The sequence below is a fragment of the Babylonia areolata genome, chromosome 35, assembly GCF_041734735.1.
Source record: "Babylonia areolata isolate BAREFJ2019XMU chromosome 35, ASM4173473v1, whole genome shotgun sequence".
In the NCBI taxonomy this organism is placed as follows: Eukaryota; Metazoa; Mollusca; class Gastropoda; order Neogastropoda; family Buccinidae; genus Babylonia; species Babylonia areolata.
Window position 1 is genome coordinate 17269578 of NC_134910.1, and position 15625 is coordinate 17285202.

Here is a 15625-nt window from a genome sequence, read left to right on the forward strand (position 1 = left end):
CTGGGGTTTCTCTTCTGGGTGCCCCTAGCCACCTCTCTGAGCAGGAAATCTGCTTCAAAGGCGGGACCACCTAGCTGTTTGATTGTGGTACAGATGGCAGACCTGTACCCTCGCACAGAACTAGCAGACAGGTTGAGAACCGAGGAGCAGTGAGCCAGAAAGTTGGCCAGCTGCATGCTCGTAGGGTTAGTAGGGGGAATGTCCTGAGCTGTACACCACCGCAACCATTTCTTCCAGCGAAAGTCATACAAAGCCTCCGTTCCCTCCCTCCTTGCTTCGTTGACTATGGAGAGGAGGTCAGAGGAGGCACCCCCCTGGGTCAGCGCAGCCGACACAGAGGCCGACCGAGGGGTCGAAAACTTCAAAGGTGATGCTGACAGTTCCGACCGCACAGCAGCCATGTGTGCAGGTGGAGCAGTTGAGGATTGGAATGAGGAATGCCTGAACAAGGCTGTCTGAGCAGATGAGATTTGGTTTCGAGTTCCAGGGGTGGAACATGTGTCAGGGACTGAAGGTCAGGAAACCAGGGCTGGGCTGGCCATTTCGGCGCAATGAGGATCAGCTGCGGGCGTTCCAATCTGGGTTTCCATATCACCTTGGACAGAATTGGAAAGGGAGGAAACGCGTAGGCAATCAGACTGCTCCAGTCTAGAGAGAGAGCATCCACTGCCCGCGCTTCTGGGTCGGCAACTGGAGAGACGTAAGTGGGAAGTCTCTTGTTGAACTTTGTGGCAAAAAGGTCCACCATCGGCCAAAACCACTGTTCCCACACCCACTGAAGGCTGTCCTTGTCCAGGGTGCACTCTGTGTGTATGACACTCTTGGACCTGCTGAGAGCATCTGTCAAGATGTTGGCTTTTCCTGCTATGTGTCTCGCTGAAAGTGCAATGCCCCTGCTGTGGCACCAACGGAGGAGAGCCTCGGTCCGCAGGGAGAGGTCTGCCGAGTGCGCTCCTCCCCCTTTGTTCACGTAACATGCGACCGTCGTATTGTCCGTGAACAAGCGGATGGTCTTGCCAGTGGCCTCCCCCATGAAGTGCAGGAGAGCCCTGCGGAACTGCCTCCAGTTCCAGAACACTGATGTGGCATAGACGCTCCTCCGGGGACCAAGTCCCTGTTGCATGGAGTGAGTCCATGTGGGCTCCCCAACCCAGGGAGGAGGCGTCTGTGAAGAGTGCCACCTGAAGAGTAGGTGGGGCTATAGGCACCCCCTGTGTCAGAAGAGGGGTGGTTAACCACTCTGATGTCACCTTGAGGAACCACTCGCCCAGACATATCTGGGTATCCCATGGCTGAGTGCTCTGGGACCACCGTAACCTCAGTGCCCTCTAAAGAGGGTGCTTGAGAACCCTGCCCAGGGGAATGAGAGGTGCCATGGACTCCATCATGCCCAGAAGGGAAGAAAGTGTCCGCGCTGTTGCTTGGGAGGAATGGCGCAAGTGGCTGAGGAAGCCTGCCAGACGGTCCCAGCGATCTGGCGTCGGAGAGACTATCATGGACCGCGTGTCGAATCTCATCCCTAAGAAGTCTAAGGACTGACTTGGGGACAGATCGCATTTCTCCTGGTTCGTGAGGAAGCCCAGTTGGGAGCAAAGGTCTAGAAGTCTGGCCATATGACTCTGGCACAGGGCCTGCAACTGGGCCAGGATAAGCCAGTCGTCCAGGTACACACACAGACGAATGGATTCCGACAGGACGATGGACACCAATTCCCGCACCACCTTGGTAAACAGGAAAGGGGCAAGGGACAGACCAAATGGGAGGGCCGAGAACTGGAACACCTTGTCCCTCCACACGAACCTCAGGTACCGACGGGATGCCGGATGGATGAGAATATGAAAATAAGCATCTTTCAGAACGATAGAGGTAGCCCAATCGCCCTGTTGAATGGTCTCCCGAATATGTGCCTGTGTGTCCATCTTGAATTTGACTTTGGGGAGGAATTTGTTGAGGGGGGACAAGTCCAAGACTGGTCTCCACCCTCCCGAGACCTTTGGAATCATGAACAACAGGCTGTAAAAACCGGGGCCCGGGGCCAAGAGTTGAGATATCACCCCTATAAGGAGTAGGTGCGATATCTCTTTCTCTAAGACGCTCTCCTGTTCCGTCGAGCTGGGCACATAAGGAGGAGGAGTGGATCTTAGAGGGGGGCAGTCCTCCGCCCAAGGCAGCATGTACCCCGACTCTAGCACTGATACAATCCAGTCATTGAGCCCCAGAGCACGCCACTGATGTGCATGCCAGGACAAGTTTCCTACTTGGAGGGGCTGAACGACTGGCGGTGCTGAATCGGGGCCCAGTCATTGGGGGTGCTGCCTTCTGGCCTTGGGCATGGCCGGTCGGCTTGGACGGACATGAGGTGGTTTATTCCTCTGCCACTGATTCTGCGCACGCCGCTTTGACTTAGGTGGCGTGGTATATGGAGGGGCCCTGGTGGCTGGTCTCTTCAATGGCAAAGAACCCTGGCGCCCCTGGGAGGTGTGGGCTAAATATGAGGCCACCTCCCTGTTTGTCTCTGCCCTGTGGCTGACAAAATGGGGCGCATACTGGCCGAAGAGGGAGTGCTACTGTGCTGGGATGGACCGCAGGGCAGCCCTCTCCTCCACAGGAATGTTAGGCGGAGAACGGCATCACGCCGCGATAGTACAGTATTGAAGTGAAGGCTGGTAGCTGTGTCTGCAGCTGCCGTGAGACCAGATGCTACCCTATTTCCAAAAGTGTTTAACCTCTGGTCAATGAAGAGGCCAGGCGGGACAAAGGAAGGAGACCCCATGTCCTGATTAACCGGACACTGTTCCCACAGCTCATTGGCCCTGTGGAGGAACGCGTCGAAGAAGGTATAAGCCGTGGAAACCTCGAGGAGGCAGCGGCGGGCCAATTTGTCCCACTCTGCTAACGTTTTAAAGGATAGAGTAGCTGAAGTGGGGAAGGTGGTGCGCTGTGAGACCAACATCCTGTCGTGCACGGGGGGCTCTGCTTTCCTGTAGGCAGGGTGGTCCTGTGTGTTCCAGGACCACACCCCTCCCTTGGAGGAATCTTTAAGGAACTTACCCAGGGAAAAAGCGCCTGGGGCAGAGAGGGACTCCCTGCCTGGAGGAGGGATGGAAGCAGCACCCCTGACAGTGCGGGCTGGCTTATTAACTCTTCCATCCATGCAGCACAGTTTTCCGGTTTACAGGATTTTTACCCTTCATTCCTGGAGGCCGGAAAACCGTGCAGCAGAGAATTCCCCCTTTCCTTCCTGCAGCCCGGAAAATCGGTTCTCGCGGTAAGCGCTTTGAACTTCTCATGAGTCGCGTCATCAGTGCGCGTCATCCATCTTTGACCGGGTCACTAGCAGGGCAGTGTTTATGAGTGGAATGGATGCCAGACACCCCCTTCCCCCTGCCTAGGCCGTGGGAAAGCGGGCACCGCTACATTCTTGCCAATGTGCTGTGTAGACACGCGGACACAGAAAAACGGAATGTGTAGAAAGTCCGGATTGTGACCAGTTTTCTCATGATGAGTTTTACAACGCTCTAACAGATAATGATTTTGATCTGTTTCAAATGAATGACAAGGAGAGAGTGCAATTAGCTATTGCTACAGAAGCAAGATAGCGGGTGATGAAAAGTTAAAAAAGTAAGAAGTGTAACTGTTTCAAGGTACATCACACACGTGTCACCTTTGTGTGGCATATTACATGATGATTGTGATATGGACATGCATATTTAGAGACAGTATCATTTCTGAATAGTTTTTGTTCAAGAATTGTGTAGATAATGATCTGATTCTGGCTCAGTGACTGCTAGTGTAGTGAAAGGCATATATTCTCTTTGAGACAAAGTTCAAATCATTCATGTGATAAGGACAATAGTAGTGACAATTGTGACAGTTTTTCGTGGATATGACTAGCAGTGTGGCACTGAGATACATATGAGGCACTACTCGGTGAGTACCTGCATTATGTGCATACTCTGCAAGCAAAACACTGTCCTGCATGTAGTATGTAGTTGTATGCATTGTGTTTGATCCCAAAGTCACCTGTTTTACACCTGAGTGTCACCAGAGATGTCACCCTATAGTGTCAACAGGGTCTCAGACAACTTCTCACATCAATTCTGAACACAACAGTATATGACAATCTTAGTGTACTGTAATGAGCTGCGTTACCGTAAGCCTCCAAAATAAGTACCCTGCTTCATACTTTCTTTCTCTTCTCTAAATCCAGGAATGAAGAGAAATATGCGAATGGTAGGGATCTCGGAACAAGGGGGAGTAATGGTTCATAGAAAAATAGGAACGAAAGAGTTAAGCCATTCCTGCGCCATTTCTGGCACTCGAGTCGCCTTGTGGTTCTGGAGTTAGAGTCCACTAACTTGGGACTGCGTGACAAGGCTGTATTCTACGCTTCCTGTCATCCTCAAATAAGCCGCATCATTGTATAAGCCGCAGAGGTTGAAGCTGGAGTAAAAAGTCGCGACTTATAGACCGAACTTTACGGAACATCAAAGCACAGTTTGCATGTGTGGCTTGTGTATCTATATACATCAAAGCACAGTTTGCACTTATTATACAATATATATTGGTGCAGTTTATATATCTGTGCACAGTTTGTGTAGCTATGTACAGTTAGTATATCTACAGTTTGTATATCCATGGAATCAGTAAGAGCAGATGGACAAGATCAGGCACACAGAAAATCAACACAGGAGAAACAGTGCTCCACTCAGGAAGAGACGACACCATAAAGGAGTTGCTATCATCCTGAAGAAAGGAAGAGAGAAATATGTCATGAAGTGGAGACTGGTCAACAGCAGACTCACCAAGGCCAGAAAAATCAACCTGTTGCTGCCCTATTACCTGAGGGCATAACAGGCAGTAAGCAATCTCTGTTACACTGAGAAAAAGATCCAGGCTGTGAGCCACTGACAGGTGAAAGATCAATCTGTTTCTGTCAGGAGTTTCCCTGAGCCTCACAGCAACTGCTGGCTCTCCACACAATAATGGAGCAACTAGCTGTGTAACTGTGGGGCAGCTGGGATAAGCAGTGCTGGAACTGTGCAACTCCAGGGATATCAAAGACAGGACTTAAAGAACAAAATATTAAATCTTATTACAAACATTTCAAACATCTGAAGCAGCCCGTCAGTTCTATCTGTACAAGATGTAGAGAAGTGTGAATCAGGTGTCAGTTTTGAAAACAGGACACATGAACTCATTTCACTGCAAAACGGCAGGGAGGACAAGAGAACTAATGAACTAAATCACTCTGCCCATTACAACTCTTCTGCAGAAGAGCCCCTGGCTTGGAAAGCCTATTCTTTTCCTGTTCAACTACGTATCATCAGCTAAACATCTGGCCCTGTGTTGGAGCTAGTATTTGACACTGCAGCATAAACAACTCATTCCTCCAGGAAAATGGCCACGTGTCATCCTTCTCTCTATACTATTACACCTCTTATGTCATCTCAAGTGTTGTCAACTCTCTGTCCCCTAAAGTGTGAACTCCTCCAAGGAACTATTCAGGAAGAAAAATAATCCTTGGATGTTCTTTTAACTGGTTTTACTGTGCATGAGGAACAAAATGGCAACACTGACTGGCTAACATAAAACAGATCACAGAACTTATCTCTGGGTGTGTTAAGCTGTCCAATGAAAAAACACACCAGACCATAACAAATTAGAAGCCACATAATTTTCAACCAACACTTGTTCATTCATTCAATCCTCACACTACAGAAGCAGCTATGCTAGCCATCAAAGCCACTACTCATTCAATTAGTCTATCTCAAGCAGTGCTCTCACAATACATGAAGCAATAAGTGCCATAGCCAAGAGGACAGAGCACAGGATTTTCAATCTGGAGGCACTGGGTTCAGTCCTGTTAGGTTCAGGCAAAGAATTTGTGGAGCTTTTCCCCATCTCCAAAGTCAACACGTGCAGACCTGCTTGTGCCTTAATCACCTTTATGTGTATTGATATGCTAAAGATAGAACAAACTACAACTAGGGGGTCTAAGTACTGTGTTAGCTATGAAAACTAGCCAACAGAGCAAAACTAACATTTATGGCTTGCAGAAGTCTGACTCGTTCAGTATGTGATGCCAAAACATGGGTTAGACATCTTGTAATCTATATGTTTAAGGGTTATGGAAACCGGAACATATCTACATTCCTGAAAATATGAGTATGGCTGCTTACATGGCAAGGTAAAAATGCTCATACATGTAAAAACTCACTAACAGATAAGAGTGAATGTGGGAACTGCAACCCACGAATTATAAGACAGACAAGCAGCTATGTTCAGCAATAGGCATTCAACTAGTCTGTTTTTGGTGGTCCTCACACACACACACTATAACAGCAGGTACGCTGAGCCATCAGCCCTGCAGTGATTCATAAAGTCCACTGTCAGTCATCTCATGACACCAGCAGCTGTGTTCTGGCAAGTGTCTCCAGCTACAGTCACTTCAGCCAACTGTCACCCACACCATCTCGAACTTAAACCTCTCCTGACAGAAGCAAGCAGGCAAAAGAATTTTTTTTCTTTTCTTTCTTTCAAAATCAGAGCTATTCTGTTCAACTGTAACAGAGCAGACACCTTTGCAGCAATCCACCAAACAAGAATGGTAACCACCAGCTCTGTGCCATCACCATCAGCAGCAGTCCACAAGCACATGATAACATCATGAAAGCATGAGGGCATTACAACATCACTTCATCAGCCTGGTTTTTGTCATCCTTATGATAATCAACTTGCAGCATTTTTTTTTTTTTCAAATAAAGCTCAATACAGAACCAAGACACTTTAAAGCCCAGCCAACAGACAGAACCACTTCAAAACACGGACAAGTAAGGGGGGAAAAGAAATGAAATGAAAGACGAATGACAGAGAAAGGAACAAAGGACAACATGAAGGAAGTCAAACAAAGACCAACAGCAGTTCTCCACTGAACAGAGAGAAGCATCTCAACATCCTGAACACCCCCCCAACACCCTTCCCACCTGATTCTGGGTCCTGTCCAGTCACCCCCTCTCCCTGACGTGTCCACCCCCCTCCAGCCTTACCTATGTAGTGGACAGGGAAGATGCCACGGTACAGGTGGCACTGGCGAGCAGTCTGGGCGTTGCGGGTGATGGCCAGGATGGGGCAGCGGGGTCGATATGCTGCCACCAGGTGGGCCGACCTGCACCCCCCCATCACAGCACATTATTTCAGCTCTTTCAAATCTCTCAAAGCACTGCACAATATGCCAGTCACACACAAATCACACAAACAGCTATGCACACATGTGCACACAAATAAGAATGAAAGAAATAATGTTAATCCAGAGAGTGAAGATATGAATGAAGTACCTTAATCATGTAGAGAGTACTTGAAAAGGAAAGTTTTTGATTGGTTTTAAGGATGTAAGGAGGGATTTGGACAAATTCTTCTTCTTCGTCATTTGTGGGCTGCTACTCCCACATTCACTCGTATGTACACAAGAAGAAAATTCCTGGTTCATATAGCTGAAGAACTAAACGCTGTTCCACCATGTTTCTCTCTGTCAAATGCAACACAATGACCAACATTCTGTCAAGCTAGGCTTTTTCTCTGATAGACATTCTGTCATGCAGTTGTTGGGTTTTTGTCCTGAAATAAGAACAGCCAGAACCCAACAATCACTCAAATACATGGATACTAATGTGAATAAAATGACTGCATGAACGCAAGATTACTGAGTTAACATAAGTGTCTGACTATTCTGCAGTGCTTATGTACAAGGTATCAAAGGTAAAAAGAGAAAAAACACTTGTTGTGTCAGTATATCATGGATACATTGTGTCATGCCCCCACACCTTCCCAGCACTGACCTTCCGGAGGTGGTGATGACAATGATGGCAGCGGCCATGCAGGTGAAAGAGGCTTCCACAGCAGCGATAGCGATGGTGTGGGTGGGGTCCGTGAACACCGGTGTCTCTCGTCTCAGCTCCTCAAACTGCTGGTTGTGGAAAATCGCGGACTCTGCCTCACGGCAGATCTGTAAAACAACATAAATAAAAAACTCACCACTATGCTATCAAACACAGAGTTGTTTTAAACAATCATGAATGACAATCTCACCACAGTGAATAAAACCAAATACATGAATGACAAACTCACCAAAACATAAAAAACCCAGATCTGTTATGGTATGAAATAACTCTGTTGACTCCCTCCGGACGAAGGAATGCGTGAGCATTCCTACATAAAATGCATTTGGTTTCAGACGACGGAATGGAATAGCATTTTAAAGAAATAAAAATCCATCACACGCTGTACACGTGATTTTGTGATTAGCCAAGCAGAATGCGCTATTCTGGGTCACTCCACAATCGAATGGTATGATTGGCCAGCCTGCCAAGTGTGGCCCGTCTCGCACACACGCTGACAAAGTCACTGACCGGTCGCCTGCTCGCGTGCCAGCCTGTCAGCAAAGCGGGCTCTTCTCAAAATGTTGTGGAGCGAACAAGGCAGCGACGGCAACGTTTTAGTGTTGCCGAAGTACTTGAAATGCTACAAACTGAAGGGTCGGACACTGAAGAGGTGGATGATGATGAAGAAGGAAGCGAATTTAATGCAGAAAGCGAGCATGGGTATGGTGATTCAGGGTGAAAAATTGGCATTATTTTCTACATATGGCAAAACTGTTAAAATAAGATGAGAAATTTGATTTTCTTCTCTTTTTTTTATGTAATAGCTCAACATGTAATAAACCAGTTCTGAAAGATTCATTTTCTTACTCTGTATTTTGTATTTTTTGTAATTTTTTTCCAAACCCATACAAACGGGCCGTCTGTGGGGAAAAGCAAGGGAGAAAACTTGTCGTCCCTTGTGAGTTAAACTAATACCAATAGCAAAGCGTGTGTACTGTTTTCTGTTATGGTATGAAATAACTTTGTTAAACTAATAGAAAAGTGTGTGTGTCCTTTTCCGTTATGGTATGAAAAAACTTTGTTAAACTAATCGAAAAGTGTGTGTGTTGTTTTCTGTTATGGTATAAAATAACTCAGTTAAACTAGCAAAAAGAGTGTAAGTGTTTTGGGGGTTTTTGTTTGTTTTTTTTGTTTTTTGTTTTGTTTTGTTGTTTTGTTTGTTTTGTTTTGTTTTTGTTTTTTTGTTATGGTAAGAAATAACTTAGTTAAACTAGTAAAAAAGAGTGTGTGAGTTGTTTTCACTGCAACTTGGCATGCATATGTGTGTGCATGTGTGCGAGTGTGTATGTTCAGTTCAGCTCTGTCTGTGTGTGCACTTATTTTTGTGTGCATGTGTTTGTGAGAGATGAAGAAAGTGTGTGTGTGCATACATGTGTTTTTTTCTCCAATGCAACTCTGAGTTTGTGTGTATGTATGATGGTATGTGTGTGATGGTGTGTGTGTGTGTGTGTGTGTGAAAAGAATAGAACATTTCCTTGTCATAAAACCTGAAGGTTTACAAAACACAATAAAACACAAACATGAGCATATTAAGAATTAAACATTCATGAACAAATTTCACCTGCCTTGGCTGTAATTCTGTTAGAAGGATCAATTCACTATGCTTGGCATTTGGACGACATATATTGATTGTATATTACACAATTGTCTGAAAGGTGAATCTCATCTTCTAAACTGTTACAGGTATCACACAGTCTTTGCTCTTTCGGTGTATTTTTATATCTCACTTGTTCAACTTGTAAGTGTGGTGTGTGTGTGTGTGTGTGTGTGTGTGTGTGTGTGTGTGTGTGTGTGTAATTTCAATGTAACTGTGTGTGATAGTGCACACTCACATGATGTATCAGACAGGCAGAGAGAGAAGGAAGGAATTTTTGTTTAATGTCCCGTCACACATATCGGTGATTGAAGACATTTTGTAAAAGTATTTATGAATACATCTGAGTATTATCGGTTAGAAGGGGTGGGAGATGTGGATGAATGGAGGGTTTGGAGAAACTGGGCAAATGAGGGTAAAAATGTGGGTGAAATTTGAAAGAAAAACAAAACAAACAAACAAACAAACAAAAAAAACCCTCTAAATACAGTTACAGGAAATTACTTAAAGGACTTCGTAAAAGAGAAGTCGTTAAACTGACAAGCGAAACAACTGATAATGAATGCAAAAAGTCAAAAACATCAACGTTCTCAGTCACTTGTGAAGACACACTTTCGTGTACAAAAGGCTTCATCAAGCTACAGTGAAAAATTATATGCTCAATTGTCAGGTTATTAAAGCATATACACTTGACATTAGAACAATACTTGGTCCGTAATGAATTTGATAATAGTCTGAGAGCTAAGCTAGAATTGGTCTGCGAATCGGACCAAAGTCTGAGAGAGTCAACTGACGAGGTTTTAGACTTGAATTCAAGCACCTATAAAAGTCTCTTTCTAGTATATTGCTTATTTCCTTGTATGACAATGGGCAATATACTTTTATACTATCTATATGATTTTTTGCTCCCCTTTTTGCTGCCCTATCTGCTTGGTCGTTATAACGGAATCCAGTGTGGGATGGTATCCAACAAAAATCAACATTTGTACCCTTCACAAATAGGGAGTGCAATAAATACCTAATTTCAAAAAATAAATCTTCTCTTTGATTATTCTCAAAAAGGAGCAAACCTTTTAAGACAGATTGAGAATCAACACAAAATAGGATATTACTTATTATGATTGGTATATCAACAAGATGATTTAAAGCCATAAGGATGGCCACCAATTCAGCTATAAAAATTGAATGTCCCTTACCTAAATAATATGATTTTTCTGTTTTTAGGTCAGGAATGACAAAAGCAGATCCTGCACTGCTATCATCCAGGACCGAGCCATCAGTGTAAACTTTTAAATGATAATCAAAATTTTCTTCTAATTCAATTCTGACAGATGCTGCTATTATATGTGGAGATTCTCCTTTTGTTGTGTCAGAAGCACATATGTTGACGTTTGCTTTTGTTAACTCCCAGGGAGGGACAGGTGGCACCAGAACACGAGGTGCCATATCATGCAAATCAATGTCTGAAGAATTTAAAATATCTGACACATATGTGCGAATGGTTTGTAGATTTGAATTATTTTGTGCATTTTTTGGAAAATCAACATCAGACCTAATATTTAATTCCTCAAAATCATCCACTGCTGTACATCTCACAATATATTTAGCAGAACTTAATTTTCTGATTTCATCTAGTGGTAGAATACCCACAAGCTTATAGGCTTCTGAGGTCTTAGTATGCACAGGTACCCCTAAAGCCAGTTTCACAGCTTTACTGTCAATTATTCGCAGCTTCTTTAGGAACGTCGGCGGGGCAGAAAAGAAAATTTCTTGACCGTAGGTCAATCTTGATCTTACGAGAGATGTCGCTAAATGTAAAAGAATTTTGGAGTCTTGTCCCCAAGGAGAGTGACTTACAATTTTTAAGAAATTTAAACTTTTAACTGCTTTAGTCACCATTGAATCAATGTGTTTCTTCCAGTTTAGTTTTGAAGTAAATAGGATCCCAAGAAATTTGATTTCCGACTTGAAAAATATTTCACGTCCTCCTAAAAAAAAACGTGGTAGTTTGCTGGGATTATAACCATTATTAAAGAGGATCAAATGTGTTTTTTCTACAGAAAACTCAAAACCATTAGATTGCATACAGCTACTCAGTCTATCGAGTTCACCCTGAAAATGTTTCTGTACATAATTTATGTAATGTAGGCTTGTCCTTTTCCTCAAGGATGTCTGAATCCATATAGCAATATCATCAGCATATTGAGCCAGCTTGGTAGATGATGAAAAACATGTATGTAAATCATAAAGCATAATGTTGAACAACAATGGAGAAATAATGGAACCCTGCGGGATTCCCATGTTTATAGGCCTAGAGGTTGATAAAGTTACTCCCACTTTTGCCACTATATATCTCCCACTTAAAAAGGATTTAACATAGTCATAAACATGACCCGACAGACCAATTTGTTTCAGCTTAAATAACAGTCTGCTATGCCACACTCGGTCATAAGCTTTAGTAAGAGACAGAGAGAGAGAGAGAGACTGTGTGTGTGTGTGAATTATTTCAATTTAACTCTGTGTGTGTGTGTGTGTGTGTGTGTGTGTGTGTGTGTGTGTGAGATTTCAATGTAACTGTATGTGATAGCACACACTCACATGATGTGTCTGACAGACAGAGAGAGACACAGAGAGAGAGTGTGTGTGTGTGAATAATTTCAATTTAACTCTGTGTGTGTGTGTGTGTGTGTGTGTGTGTGTGTGTGTGTGTGTGTGTGTGTGTGTGATTTCAATGTAACTGTGTGACAGCACACACTCACGTGTCAGACAGACAGACAGACAGAGACAGAGAGTGTGCGTGTGTGAATAATTTCAATTTAACTCTGTGTGTGTGTGTGTGTGTGTGTGTGTGTGTGTGTGTATGTGTGTGCATGTGTGTAATTTCAATGTAACTGCGTGTGATAGTGCACACTCACATGATGCATCAGACAGACAGACAGACAGACAGACAGTGAACACTGAACACTGAACACTTTAATGTCAATAGCTTTACAGCCCTAATGACATGGGGGTTCATAATACAAATAACAACATGCATCAATAGTAATAATATTGATGAAAACCAAAACCAAAACGAAATCAATCAATCTGTGCAACAAAGTGCAGTTCGACCATCCATTCAAAGTAATGGCATGTAGTGAGAAATAAAAACAAAAACATATATAAATGTATAACATAAATATTTTCCATATGAGAGTGACAACACAGATTTCACTTTTCACAATGAGCAACACCTAATACTATTTTATTATTGTTGAGTTTTTTTTCGTCGCATGTTATTCGCTTCTGCAATATATTTTGCAAGTGACTGTAGTGAAGTTTCCTGATTTAAATTAAGCACTCCAAAAATATCTTCATACTTTGCTGAATTTGTTTTAAATACAACACATTTTTCTCGAATATCGTCATAAGCTTTACAACTAAACAAAAAATGTAACTCATCCTCCCTTGAATGACCGCACATCGGACAAGGGGAGAGTAACGAGGGCTCAGTCTGAAACCACTTTTCATAAGCATTCAAACCAATCGTTCTCGTTCTAAATCTGGCGAGACTTGTTCGGTGCCACTTGTTTGTCACGACTGTGATATATTTTTCTGTTTGAAATATACTTTTAAAACTATAAAACCATCTATATTTCTCAGTGCTTTCCATTTTACAGTGCCAATTCTGTTTATATGAAGCAATTAGCCTATCTTTGAATTCTGAAACAAATCCTTCTACACATCCAACTCCCTGACACATCCACACAATCCCAAATCCATTTACAGTTAATGTCTTCTTTACAAAATATACCCAGTTTTCCTTCCCTCTCTCATGTTCATTTACTAACATTTCATACGCCTGCTTACATAATCTCGATGTGGGTAGCCTTATTAATTTTAACCAATATTTTATACATTTCACACATGATTTAATGTATAATGGGTATCTACCACTTTCTCCATATAATACAGTATTTGAAGCATGTAATGGAACATTTAAAAAACGTTTAATAGCTAATGTATGTACTTTTTCTAAATCTTTATTATCAGAAAGTCCCCAAATTTCGGCACTGTATGTTATCATTGGTTCTATTTGAGTATCAAAAAGTTTCCAAAATATATATGAATCTATCGAGCCTAACTTACGTAAACACCTTAAGATTTCTATAACCCCCTTCTTCCCCTTTCTACAAATTTCTGCTACTGTCCTTGTCAAACTCAGCTTAGTTGTAAAAATCATACCCAGATACTTATAAGCATTAGTTACCTTCACTTCATCAGTTCCATAGTGCCATTTTTCATATCTAGATAAGTAACCACCTTTTCTAAACACAACTACATTTGTTTTCTCAAGATTAACTTTTAAAAATAATCTATCTGCTTCTTGCTTTAATATGTTCAGCTGATTTTGAAGTCCTATGGCCGTGTCAGACAAAAGAATTACATCATCTGCAAATAACATGAGAAACAGTTCAACAGCCCCAGGGATCATTTGAATCCCATGTCTTCCTTTTTTCGTTATCTCTCCTGCCAGTTCATTAATAAAGAACGAAAACATCATAGGGCTCAACAGACATCCTTGTTTTACGCCACGTGGGCAATCAAATACATCTGAATATACACCCTTCTCACGTACACACGCTAAAACTGCATCATATACACCACGCAGTGCCATATAAAGCTTACCATCAACACCAGTTTTACGTAACACATTCCATAAACTATTTCGATTCACAGAGTCGAAGGCCTTCTGAAAATCTACAAAAGCAACATACAATTTTCTATTTTTTAATAAATGTGTTTGTACAATTGCATACAATGTGAAAATGTGGTCAATGGTGCTGTAACCTGATCGAAATCCAGCTTGCTCTTCAATAATCTTTTCTTCTCGTTCAGCCCATTTAGTTAATCTTCTATTTAAAATGTAAGTGTAAACTTTACTAATGATACTTGTAAGTGCAACTCCACGGTAATTATCTGGAATATTTGGGTCTCCCTTTTTGTGAATAGGTATGATAATCGATTTTGCCCAATCTGTTGGAAAGATTCCATCATTGAAACATCTGTTAAATAAAAGCACCAGAAAATCAACAATATCTGTATTTGCCTGCTTTAACATTTCACTCAATATTTTATCTGGGCCTGCACTTTTACCTGGTTTTAAATTGTTTATGCTATCAATTACTTCTTGCCTGCTAATTGGGTCATTAAAACAAGGTTCTTCAAAATCACCAACCTCCTCTACTACCTCATCTTCTGTTTCAGTATTAGCATTACCTACAAATACACTAGAAAAATGGTCATACCATTGCTGAGCACTAATATTATTATAAACAAATGCCTTTCTATTTACAGATCTTACTGTTGCCCAAAACAGATTTGAATCTTTGATTGATGATTTTAATTTCTGTAACCTTAGCTCCTCAAATTCACGTTTCTTTCTTCTCTTCAAATAAACATATTCCTTCCTTTCCTTTACAAATGTTTAGTGAGAGAAAGAGAGAGAGAGATGGTGTGTGTGTGTGTGTGTGTGTGTGTGTGTGTGTGTGTGTTCAATTCAATCCTGTATAAGAGTTTTCGCAGGCATTCACAGGCGTAATGTATGTATGTGTGTGTGTGTGTGTGTGTGTGTGTGTGTGTGTGTGTGTGCGTGCGTGCGTGCGTGCGTGTGTGTGGTCAATTCAATCCTGTATAAGAGTTTTCGCAGACATTCACAGGCATAATGTGTGTGTGTGTGTTAAAGAAAGAGTGGAAAGGCGGAGGAGTGACATCACATAAATACAACCATTCAAAAACACAGAAAACGATGACAGAGAAATACATGTACAGATGTCCAAATGAGAGACAGACTGCATGCAAGTTTGAACAAAAACATAATTCTGCATCCATGTAATACAGATAAATCTCTGGTGCACTGGCAACAGATCCCAGACCTAAACAACTTATACTATCTCAGGCATGAGATTGGGAAATTGTGATTGAGTCTGAAAGGTGGGGGACTGGGGGCCACAGCCCCCAGTGGGGGTCCATGGGGCAGCGCCCCTGGTGGGGGTCTGGAGGCGAAGCCCCCTGAAGCTGAAGGTTTTTCTCAATTTCAAACCATAAAATC

At 42.7% G+C, this 15625-nt stretch overlaps 1 protein-coding gene across 4 annotated transcripts in view; it reads right to left on the minus strand.

The window, feature by feature from the left end:
- LOC143277921 (pyruvate kinase PKM-like) overlaps positions 1–15625 on the minus strand; it is a 114660-nt gene that overhangs the window by 19434 nt on the left and 79601 nt on the right. For all 4 annotated transcript variants that reach the window (XM_076582897.1, XM_076582894.1, XM_076582896.1 and 1 more), the window contains exons 11-12: positions 7839–8005; positions 7050–7168 (exon numbers count right to left, since the gene is read on the minus strand). In XM_076582897.1, coding sequence (XP_076439012.1) covers positions 7050–7168; positions 7839–8005 — 286 coding nt within the window. The remainder of the gene's footprint in view (positions 1–7049; positions 7169–7838; positions 8006–15625) is intronic.